At 41.8% G+C, this 12,611-nt stretch overlaps 1 protein-coding gene across 3 annotated transcripts in view; it reads right to left on the minus strand.

Annotated features, from left to right (window-relative positions):
• Positions 1–12,611, minus strand: part of Plcb4 (phospholipase C beta 4) — a 361,998-nt gene that overhangs the window by 75,617 nt on the left and 273,770 nt on the right. For all 3 annotated transcript variants that reach the window (XM_028754855.1, XM_028754864.1, XM_028754872.1), the window contains 5 exons: positions 11,656–11,735; positions 8,728–8,781; positions 3,206–3,287; positions 2,171–2,271; positions 1,471–1,528 (listed from right to left, as the gene is read on the minus strand). In XM_028754855.1, the coding sequence (XP_028610688.1) occupies positions 1,471–1,528; positions 2,171–2,271; positions 3,206–3,287; positions 8,728–8,781; positions 11,656–11,735 (375 nt within the window). The remainder of the gene's footprint in view (positions 1–1,470; positions 1,529–2,170; positions 2,272–3,205; positions 3,288–8,727; positions 8,782–11,655; positions 11,736–12,611) is intronic.

A 12,611-nucleotide genomic window follows, 5' to 3' on the forward strand; every position in this document is an offset into this window, starting at 1 on the left:
ACCAAAGTACATGAAATTGTGAAGGGAAACAAACAAGCAACAGAGAACAGAAGGGAGGAGGCAGAGGGGGTCAGGAAAGAAAGTGAGAAGCTGCACAAGAATGTGGATAAGATCTGGGTAAAGGTTACAACAGACACAGTGTTCGATGCCCACGGTGCAGTGAACCTGAAAGACTTCAAACAGTTTTGAATAAAATACAGTATTGCCCTTGAAGGTGGAGGCATCAGTGTGGATATATGGAGACCCTCTCTTTCTTGTCTCGGTGCATTTATTCTTGTGGGAGTAGTTTCTGATGTGTGACCTTATAACCTGGAAGCCAGTGAGCCTGCACAAATCATGAAGAGAAGTCCCCTTTGGCAAAGATGTCATTAGTTCCTGTAAGGTGGCAAGTCAGGGTCTGCCTGTTCTTTTCTCTAAGGTACTAGGTGGTGTCTAACATGATGTTTCCTTTCCTTTTTCTCTCTGCTGGGGACTGAACTCATTTATGCTATGTATGTCCCACCACCGCATGGCTCCATCAACCTCTCCTCTCTCCCTTCTCTTTAGATTCTGGGGTTAGAACTTAAATGCTTTCCAAACAAGACTGTATTGTCCACTCCATACTTAAATTTGTCTAACTTTTTATATGTTTGGAGAAAAAGGTGATTTCCTCCTTTCAGATTAAAAAGAGCCTCTGTGGCTTTTGCAAAAAAACAAAACAAATAAACAAATAAACAAAACAAACAAACAAAACCACTTCTTTGCACATAAAAAGGAAAAGCTCATTTTTGTTATAATAATGAAAATGATGACCATTACTTGTTCTGAAATATCTTCCTTGTGCTTAAGCAAATTTTGCTAGCCAGTTTTAGTTGCTAAATGAATCATGTTCTAAACTCAGCTCTAAGCTTGTTTTGAAAATAACAAGTAAAAATTTAACCTGCGATCTAGTTTTACCTAGGAGCTCTAGTGTCAAATATTCAATTTAAATCTATGTAGTTTTCTCACATGCAATCCATTAAAAAACAAAACATACAAGTTTCTAGTCCATGCAAAGGTATAAGGAAAAATTAGCAATGGAGAATCCAAATATAGTGTCATAAACTTGATTCATTCTCTATTCATGAGATCAACAGAATCATACTACCTTAAAAACCATCTTGCAAAATCAGACACATTCAATTGAATAAATACAGTACAAATTTGTCACACAAACACACACACACACACACACTCACTCACTCACTCACAGAACCAGAGCTACACATCACAGCGTGAGACCAACAGGAGGTGGCATGCAAAGCCAGCCTGGAGGAAGAGCACGGATACACAGACAGCAGCTGATTTTTGCACCTGGTCAAGCCATCATGGAAAGATCAGCAGGTCAGAAGCAAAGCCAGGAAGGGTGCGTGACGCAAGCATGCAGTGAGGACACAGGGGACGCAAGCCACTGCACACAGACTTATGGAGTTAATGTATGAAAAAGCTTACTTCGTTTAGAAAGCTCACTAATTGGTCTACCGTTAAATAATCAGTTTTGTCTCCATTGCTGAAAAGAAATGTATTAGAAAAAGTAAGTTTTTGTATACGATGCTACAGTAGGTACGATTTACATGTTGACATTTGTTGATAATTCTAAACTCCTTTTCTAACCCTGAATTCTTAGAGTAGTCAGAGATTCCAGTGGAGGGGGGAGGGTGGGTGAGAGTAACTCAAGGACAATGACAGATGACAGCGGAAAGATATTCCCACTAGGTCACAGAAATTGACTGCTATATGCAATTCTCTAGCATTATCAAGAGACGTTCCTCCAAAAACAACATGTAAGTCATCCATTTGAAATAACTGGAATGAATGAACTTCTCAACAACATTCCAAACCGAATCTAGTTAGTTCACATACTGGGTTAATACCTAAAGGAGCAGGTTAAAATTGTAGGTCGTTAGTAAAGCCAATGCCAGGGGCAGGGGGAGGGGGGAGACGTTCCAAGTGCTGTAATTAATCTATGTCAAGGTTTCTAAAAAACTTAGAGTGGGCTTCTATGCCAATAAATTACGGGGTGAAAAATGTAACCCTGACTAGGCCTAGCGCTAGCAACATATATTTAAACATTACAGCAAAAATGGTTTCAAATTTTACAGGGACAAAGATAGTAAGTACTATATAACACTCTTTGATAACTAGAACTTACATTTTTTTAAAAAGATCTTCTATATCTGTCCGGGGACAAATCTTTTGTGTCAGTTCATAGAACTTTTCATAGGTAAATGCAGCAGGCTCAATTTCATCATTCTGTGAAGAATAAAAGAAAAACAGGCATTAAAAAAAAAACCTCTTTCCTTGAAGACTTGCTATTGACAAGATCCTGGGTACTTAGGGTGACCACAGCAAAAACCATCTTTCTCCTTGGAGACTTGCTATCAACAAGGTCCTGGGCACTTAGAGTCCACAGCACTTGAAATGAGGCTTCCCTGGTTGTCATGATGGGATGGGTGACACATAAGACACTTGGTAACACCTGCTTCCAGCACAGCTTTCCCTGGGATATACCTCATTTTCTATCTCTCCTTGAAGAGGGAAAGGAAGTGCTCCCATAGAGGATACAGGATAATCAGATCTAATATTGACTTACACTTACTTTGTGAATTTTTAGAGGATCACAAAGAATCCTCTAAAGGGGTTAGAGAAACCATTAATTTACCTGTCATACTGCAAAGTAACTGTCAAACAAGACTTTTAAACAGAGTCAGAGGCATAAGTCTTTCTTGACTTTTTTTAGACTTAAAAAATAATTTTAATGACTTGAGTACAAAGGGTCACCAGCATAAATGGATGGGAGAGAGAGAGAGGAATCCTTCATCACAAAAACGTGCAAGGCTTTCTTGAGGAACTGAATTTATTAGTTAATAATTCATGTTGATGCCCTGCTTGGTTAAGGCAGCGTGGCTGGGTGTTCGAAAATAGGCTCCATAAACCGTATAAAGGACAGCTGCCTGCCCTTTCTTTTTCTTGCCTAATAAAGTTGACAAAAATCATTTTGTAGTGAACTAGGTGGATTTTAAAACATTTCTCAAGTGATTGGTGAAAGGAAAGAAAGAAAATGAACTGTCCTCTATGTGACTGGCAAACTGAGGTCAGCTTAACAGTCACCTGGCTTATCACATATGCCTGCATAGACAAACAACCATGAAAACAGATTTAGAAGTGTGTTTTAGTTGGTGAATACCTTTCCGCTGGGAAGACCTAATTCCTTGAGGGCTTGAAAGATCACCTTTTCTGTTTTCCCCGATGCAAAGGTTCTAGTAATACTGGAGCAGGAGAGAAAGAAAAAACACTGAGTTAGTGCTCATTTTGCTTTCTCTGATGCTGCAATACAAATACCTTGGAGATAGTGGGTTAAGGGGAAGGAAAAGAATAAAGCTACCTTTTGTTTGACGGGGCTTTTCAATTCTCAAGCTTCCCTCTGGTTACCAGGGCCAACTCTGTCACTGATGAGACTCGGTTCTAGCATAAGAGGTCCCATTAGGTGCTTATGACCACGTGAGTGTTGGGTAAATGCAATGAGACATTCGAATTGTAAGAAATGGTATGCTTAAGGAAAAGTTACATGGCTAACAGTGCAGTGGTTCTAATGGTTTATATGAGTGAGGCTCACACTTAGGAAGAACAGTAGACCTGAGATTGGCTTGGCCTGTGACTCCTCCTGGCTTGCATGCTTCCCATAGTGACCCAGCACCGGACATATTTTAACTGTTTTCATCTAAGCACTCTTGAGACACCCTGCCATGCTAGCCAGCTAAAGGTCTGGGACTTTACTGTGAAAGTGATGGGGAAGGACCCAGTTAATTATTACATCAGAATCTTGGTTCTTCCCAGGACATGGTATTTCTGAGTAGCTTTTTAACTAGTACAGGGAACATCGATGCTAGTCAACTTTGTAATGCTTTAATGGCCAAACTTCCTTATGTAAGAGGAAGAGATACCTCCCTCATGATAAATGTGTTGGAGATACTTAGAATGAAAATTACTGAGGGGGAGAGATAAGAGGATATCTGGTGTCCAGACAGCATGCACATGGCTCTCAGGCTTGCTTTCTCTATGCAGGTGGCTTTATTCACTCCCTGATTAGAAGACCAGGTCATTAGTTACTATGATTATTGAAAAGCTGAACTCCGAGGGGCAGCCTTGACTTGAAGAGGAAGGTGACTTTCCCCTGTGAAATGTGGCTTTTCAATGGAGCTTCAGCCTCTCACACCATACCGTCACACATAGGTCAGCATTTCTGTTCAGTCGATGTAAGCACTGATAGCCAGTTTCTTTTGGTGGGTGTGAGAAGGTGCCACTTCAGCTGCAGGATACAGCTTATCAAAACAGATCCAGAGGAAGGAGATTTACATAAATGCATTATGATGTGTCCATTTAAACCATTATTGTTTTACAGTAGGCCCAAGAAGATGCCAAGAAGTATATTAAGTGTTCTTGAGACAGTTCTATTTAAGTATACAGGAGACTGACAGTGGCACCCAGGTGTGTAGTGAGATCAAGTACATGGATAATGGCTTTCTAGAATGGAGGGCATTATGACTATATTTTCTCATGTCTTTAGAGTTTAGTTCATCTTCTAGACACTGTCTTGGGCTAGATGGCAGTTAACATTTTCAATGTAAGGGCAAGTGGTAGTGTGTCTTTCTTTACAAAAAAATGATGCATTAAGAAAATAACTATGGGGCCATAGCTAGGTTGGGCACCTGCAATCAGGATGGAAAACTCTATACAACAGTCTCAGGGCTCTTCTAGATGACTTAAGGCTGCTGGGTTAGACAGGCCCAGTTATAACAAGATGAAAACTGACCACCATGGCCATGAGGCAGCAGGTATGGAGCCTGAGCCTTCCTCCTGAATCAGAACCAAGGCACCATGGGAAGTGAGGCAAGTAAAGAAATCAGTCTTTTGGTGAGTGCTTGCCTATGTGCCAAGAAACAGGACGAGAACAAGAAGGTCAAGGAGTATGGAGATGGGAGAGAGAGGTGCTGACTTCTCAGACATGAGTAGGGTTTGGCTGGACAGCCTGAAGACACATTTGCTCATTGTAGGTAAAAAGAGAAGAACCTCAGAATGGAAAACAGCCACAAGGGCATTAATCAGCCTATTTCCCTAGAGTATCGTCTGTTTCCTTTGCGCCTGACATCCTTCTAAATCATTACTGAGTCTGAAAAACTCATCTACTGTGATATGGAGGCTAGAGGGGGAGTGTGGATTCTTTGGTTTTCAGAAAGATGTACTTTAACCAGAGTTCTGAGAACAGTGTGCTGCTAAAGGGGCTGTGTGACATTATGATAACTATTATATAAGAGGCTCTCAACTTTCCTAATGATGTGACCCTATGGAGGTTTGCTAAAGGGGTTGCAACCCAAATGTTGAGAACCAGTACACTATGTAATTCCCTGGCCAAAGATGTCTGCTTAATGCCTCAAGGTACTAGATACTCAATGAGATTTTTTTTTTTCCTGAGACAGGGTCTATAGCTTAGAATGCCCATGGACTCCCTACAACCTTGCCGTTCTGGGATTATGGGTGTGTATAGTCAAACCTGGATTTATGGAAACCAAGGACTTGGATACACTAGACAAGCTCCCTACCAACTAAACTACACTCCAAGTTTCTCAATGAGATTTTATTCAATCAAAACAAACAGCCACTCCTTCCCTTAAAGAAATTTATAAAAGCAAGCACACTGAAGTTGTACTCAGTCCTACCACAGCGCTGCCTAAATTCTGTATTCCAGGCTATCTTGCAAATAACTAGAGAATATGAGCTTAGAATGCAAAGGGTTCCACCTTTTTGCCCATACATGTTCTTCAGTGTTTCTGAGACTTTTAAACACCAACTTATGACTCAGTCACAGGAGACTCCTGAAGTGGCAGAGCAGGGTACCGCCCTTTCTAGGATGCTGCAGCTTCAGAACCTGAATAGATGGATCGTGCAGAGCAGGTTGCCAGTATTATTTTAAGGAGGCTCTTGGCCTCTACTTTAGTAGCCCCTCCGGTCACTGCTCAAAACCATGTAGCTCTCCATCACCCACCTCTTTAGCTATAGGTAGTACTCCATGTTACATGGAATGTGAGACAGAAAAGTTACTTTCAGAGCATGGTCTAAGTGAACTGTAGCAAGCTAGTGAATTTGGGAAAAAGGCAGAATCTGTAAGATCATATACATAAAAAGCAAAGAGAAGAGGGAGGCAAGGAGTGAGGCTCCCTTCATCAATCATTCCTGCAATGTCCTGGGTATTATATTTAGGTTTAACATTCAAGAGCAGAAGCCTTTCACAAGCTGCGCAATGACTATGAAGCCGGATCCCTTTTTAACACAATGTGCACTGTATTAATAGTTTCCATTTTAAAACCCTAAAATGTTGGTGAAGAAACGACATTTTTAAAAGTGTTTACTCGTCACATCCATTAAAACATTCAGAACCATTTCTACCTAACCCTTGGCAGACAATCTACCGGGAGAGTTATCCCCCTTTTGTTGGCTTGGGATCAAGTCTACATCAGTTCTAACAAACTGCCCCAAGTCACAGATGTCTTGTGTTAAGGATCTATTAATAATGACATGCACACACATACACACACACACACACACACAAAAATCAATGACAATGCCAAAATATCTAGGCCACTTCTAGCACAACTGTGGTAATAATATTATTGTACATGAACATGCTGTATGAGGAGCCACAGAACCTCAACAGGCCTCCAGCTCTGTGGCATGATAGGCAGAAGGTTCACTAGTGAAACCAGGACTACTGGTTAGAAGTGCCTGGGTCAAAATCTTGTGTTCCACTCAGTCCATTTTCCAAATCTTATGGAAAAAAATAAATGAATCATAATACACAGAGTTCCTTCCCTACACTGATATATGTTCTCTCTGTCCCCACACACCAACAAATGTAGTCTAAGTACGGGCACACACTTCTATATGACAAGGGACATAGGATGGTCTGGATACATTGAAATAACTACCTTGCTCCTGCCCAAGTGAAGGGAGGTTTTCAATAAGACACAGATCCTTCTGAAATGTCTTTGGTAACAACTATAGTCAGGACACCCATGGGGGTTTTAATAAACTTCTAAGCTAGACTTAAACCTGACTTGTTAGAAAAAAATATTATTATAAACCTCCCCTCCCTCACTTGAACCGTAACAAGGTAGCAAAAAAATTCTACAAGTGGATTTGTTAAAAGTCACAACAACTGCAAGCGATCTGTGACCTGGTAGGTAATCATGAAAGGCTGAATCAAAAGGGATACTCATAGGGTAACCCTCATGTCATCAATGTATTCCAGTCTCGCATAAGTATCGCAGACATGTCACCTGGATACTTAGGATAAGAAACTTGGAAAGGGCCAGGAGTGACCTGAATTCCTCAGCTGAATGGCATCCACCCATTCAAATGCTCTGCCCTTATGACTTGTTTGTCTTGTGTGTTAAAGATGGGTCAGTCTAGGACAGCACTCTTCTGTGTTTTCTTGTTTTGCAAGTCTGTATCTTTACTGAAGTTCATCTCCAGAGACATCATCAACATGGACTTGAGAAACCTGGGAAGAGGGGCTTGGTATACAGGGAGTCTGTGTTTGCTTCAGGTTAAGGGCACGTAACTCCTGGCTTCATATAGACAGATGATGCTCTGGGTCTGAGACAAGCTTCTTTGATTTTCGTGAATGCTTACATAAACATCAAACAATATGATCCTGGAGAGTTTAGTCAAGAATTCACATAGCTACCCTCACAATCCCTTACAGCTACACACAGACCATTAGCAAACCCTAAACTGTGAGAGGAACTGAGAAGCAGAGAAGAGGGATGCGTGGGGACTCTTCCCAGGGTGAAACATGTCAGAACTATTAAAGAGCACATAGGGAAGATGCGTCTGGATTATGCCCACTTCCGTTTGGGTTCCTCTGCCTTTTGTTCTCTGTCACTGTTAACCACAGTGGATGAAGAAGGTAGCTGTCTGATACGGAATCTAACTGAACTTTACTGTGCTGGTATTAGGGGCCTCTGGGAGGTGGTTTTATGGTGAGTGGGTGGGAAGCTCTTGGGAATGGGATTAGTGGATCATAAAAATGTCCCTGAGACAGTTCTGTAGCCCTCTTACCTCAGGTAAGGGCACAACTGAAAGAAAGCAGTCTGCAGTCTGTAAGGCCCATGATGGCACTCTGTTCCTGCATTCCTAGCCTCCCAAACTGTGAAAAATGAATTTCTCTTATGTATAAGCCAAAGTATATGCCACAGCTGAATTTAGGGAAAGCCCCACCTTCTCTGGGGACCAGATAAGCAACAACCTTGAATGGAGGAGTGCTGGCCAGAGGCACAGAAGATCAGTGTACTGTTACAGTAGGGGTCCATCCAGGGGAAGGGAGGTAGATGTTGCTCAGGTAAGAGGGGCAAACACAATATAAATCACAAAAGCCAGGGGATTCACAGATTAAAATTCAGTGCCACAATTTTCAGACATTCTTTACCACAGTTAATGCTTCCACTGCTGGGGGAGGTACAACTTTATTTCCATGAGTGATCTTTTTTCAAATTGAGCCACAAAATAGCAGAAACTAAACTGGAAATATTTTGAAGGCAAAGAGCATATATGATTATGTCCTAGCAGGTTAGGCCTTTGGTTTGGTGTGACAACCTGGGGCTTTGGTTTGATGTGGTGAAGGTGATGCAGCAAATCACATGTCTGACTTACCTCCTCACTGGGATTTTACCAGTTGTGTTGGTCAGAAAGGCCAGTTTCATCCAGCTGGAAAACAAGAACAACATAGCCTCAGAACCCATCAGCAAATCCCACCAACACCTGGTCCAGCTCATTAAGAACTTAGAGGAAAGCTTCTTCATACAGAACACCTATTCTAAAACTCAGATCGTTATGAGATGAATTTAGGGCCCTCAGATTTTAATACTCCCAGTAACATTTGAATTTAAGACAAGCTATATATTATTTTAATGTGCCCTGGTAACATTCACTACATGTTCACGGTAAAATAGCATCTGAAATTCAAATTTAACTAAGAGGCCTATGTTTTAAAATCTGACACTGTTAGTGGAATGATTTTGCACTGAGCAAAATGTGGTGCCTGCCCATGCTTGTGTTGGTTTTGCTCATCATTAAAACATTCAGGTGACAAGAAACTCAACTGTCTAGCCTTAGGCTAAGGGTCAATGGGGATTCGCCACTCCCAGCTTCCAAAATTCAGACGGAGAATGAGTGGGTGCTTTCCTTCATCTTCAATCCCCAGAGAAGGTCTCAGAATGTTGGGTAACTCTGCTTTCTCCAAGCTCTTAGGACATGTGGGGAACCAGAGCATTACAGAACACACTGGAATAATCAAGATCGTTCTCTGCTAATGACTTTTAGACATACTATTTCTAGACACTAACAATCTAACAACTTGCAAATTATCATGACTTTGGGAAAGTTCCTATCTTAAGTTCCAGAAGTACAAGTTGCGATTTTGTTTTGGAGATGTTTTAGGGACAAAAGGAGGAAGGGAGTCAGAATGGGCTTGGAGCTGGCTTAAGCAAACTTGTTTTAGCTGGTTTTTACATGTCCTCATATGACATATATCACCTTTAGTGGCATATGGGCTGGCTCTGTTACCCTATTTGAATCTGTCATGGGAAGAGGAGTATAATTTTCCAGGCATGGAGACTTCCAGTTAGTAGGGACACATCCTCTGGACAAGTAAGCAGCTCTGTACCCTCGCTAAGCGGCCTGTGAACTGGGTGAACAGTGGCTCCAAAGGACTGCTGCCTGCATGTTGATCATTCAAGTGTAAGTATGATCCCTTGAAACGACCAGCACCCAAAGTCACAGTATGAAACAATCACTAGGTTCTCTCTGAGGAAATACGCACAATGACTCTGAGGAAAGAAATCGAGCTGCATAGCAAATAGGAATCTACAAGCCTTCATAACTCTCTTCCACTGAGAATGCCAGACATTAGGAGATGGGCTTTCTGACTTCATCCACATGGTAATCTGGTCCGTAAATGGGGACTGTGAGACTGAAGATTTGCCCAAAGTGGAAAAGCTGATATTTATAGCCCAGAGTCCATATAGTTAAGTATGACTATCCAGGAAGAAAGAGCAGGAAGTACCTAAGGAACTAACTTGTTGGCCCATTGAGCAGGGTGATGAATCATTGGTTCACTCTCTTGGTGCTAAGGCCTCATTTTCAGAGATGGAAGCTTATCTCCACAAGGTTATCTGCATCTCTATCATATGCTTGTCTTGGTTCCTCATAGCTATGTGTCATTTGCTGTCACTCTGAAGCCACATACAATTTTTAGACCACTGCTTTTCTGTTAATTTCTACTTGAGAACCAATCATTTGGCCCAGAAATGTATCTGAGCAGGGTGACAATCTATCAGTGTAGTGAACCTCTTGGGATTCCAGGAACAGTGACCTGCAGTAAGATCTTCAGGCCCTGACTGAACCATTGACTGAAATTTCAAAAGAAATTCCAAAGAACCCTGACCACATATTAAATAGGAAGCAGTATTCTTGGGGGTTGGGCGACAGGACTTTCTGCTTTACTTATGCAGTGGATGCTTTTCCAAATGCTTCTCTTGGCTTCTTGTGAATAGCTGTGGTACTGTTTGTATTTTGATGCTAATTTCACTTTGAGTCGGGCTGTCTGGGAGGAGCAAATCATGGACTCAGATGACTTTCTGTGAACCTTCCCCTAATGAAGAAAGATTTCTAGAAACCAATCACTGGGTGAGGAGTAAGTGGGAAGTGGGAAGTTCCGTGTCAGAGAGGGGAAGAGGGAGGCAGAAAAAGGTGTCTTGACTTTGGACGGGGAGAGCTTGGAGGACAAAATGTAGTTAACAAGAGGCCTCAGGTTTAGATGGTGGATCTGCCAGTATTCGCCACTGGAGGAATTATATTTAGTATAGCTTACACAATTAGGACGCTAGTTGATGTGCCCAGAGATTGGGTTACCTGTTGATTTTGAACTAAATTCGTGTGGTGTTTTCCTTCAAGTGGTGACTCAACTGGGTTCCAGAGAGAAAGGTACAGTGGCAAAGCATGGGTTTGCAAAATGTTCACCCCAAAAGCCATGGGAATTTGGAAGCATGGGGCTGGCATGGCAGCGACTGGCCAGTGGGAACTTAGGGAGTTGGGTGGAGACATTTCAGAGCTCCTGGTTAGAGAGTCTCCAAGAGATGAGAAGAGGCCGGTGCCGTGCTGGTGATAGCGTGGATTGTATTTTTAATATTTCATGCTACATTGGCTATATCACTAAATTCAATGTTTCATGCACTGGAGACCTGAAGTACAGAAGAACTCATCCTACAGGCAAGGCATGCAAAGCTATCCATCAGAAAATGGAGTTTAGGAGACAAAACAAACAAACAAACAAACAAAAACCATAACAATGCTTGATACCTGTGCTATCAACCTTTCTTCTGTTACAGGTCTTGTGAAGAGGACATCACACATGCCTTGCTATGTGGTTTAAATACAGGTGTGAGTTGGTCAACTTCCAAAGTCAGGGGTACAGAAGGAAAGGGGACCCTGGCCTGATGGATGTGATGAAGTCTTTCCCTCCAAGTCAGAACACTTACTGAATAACTCCTCAGAACAAAAGGCATTGCAAACAAAACTCACTGTTTCTTGAGGCATGTCATCGGACTGACGTTGTTTGCTCTGAAGTTATGAATGATTGATCTCAGGCCTTCTACCCATTGCTGGAAAAGGAAGAAAAAAAATGTCCACAGTGAACAATCTACCATACCCAAGTACAGGGTTTTTTATTAGACAGCCTTTCACCTCTGTGTAATAAAACTGCAGACTCTTCTTTTAGCCCCTTGTGACACACAGGCATCTATATTTTACACAGTTGTGTTTTATTCTTTAATATGCAGCTTTCATTTTTTACATTAAGTTAAATGTGGCATCTACAATGCCATGAAAGACTGAGTTGCCTCAAAAGAGATGCCACCCACTGGCTGGCTTGCTAAGCCTCCCATTTGCAGCCTGTTTAAATATAAGCCTTATTATTTTAGTTGCTCAGCCTTTTGTAAGCCATGCTGCACAGTACATGCTGATACATTTACCTATTCCATTTTAGAGGACAAATGTAACAAGGCCCTTAACTGCAGTGTCTGGTTCACTCCATCTGGCTGGCTTACATAGCTCACCTGTTTGTCTTTTCCAGCAAAGCCTTAAAAAGTCAAACATTTCTTGCCTGCTGCCACGGTACCCAGAGCAAGCAGGATGCGTTCACATAACTTCTGTATAAGGACTTGAACCTCAGCTGCAGTTCATACCATCACTCCATGGGTTTACAAGGAAAAGTGAAGACAGATTAAGCATGATGGGAAAGAACTTTGGATCTGTAAAAGGGCATTTTTCTAGAAGAGGCTAGCCCATGAACTAAAGCCAACACTGCTCCTGGATCCAATGTCTGATGCTAATGAATGCCATAAAGGAATGACACATTGGAGACATGCTTTGCACCAAACTGGTGCTTGGGAATGAACAGACCTAAGCCTTCTCCCTAGCCCACTTTTTACCTCTTTTGGTTTGCAGCTACTGCCAAAAGAAATAATATAAATGTGGAC

This window comes from Grammomys surdaster, unplaced genomic scaffold (assembly GCF_004785775.1).
Source record: "Grammomys surdaster isolate TR1022 unplaced genomic scaffold, NIH_TR_1.0 129, whole genome shotgun sequence".
Classification (NCBI taxonomy): Eukaryota; Metazoa; Chordata; class Mammalia; order Rodentia; family Muridae; genus Grammomys; species Grammomys surdaster.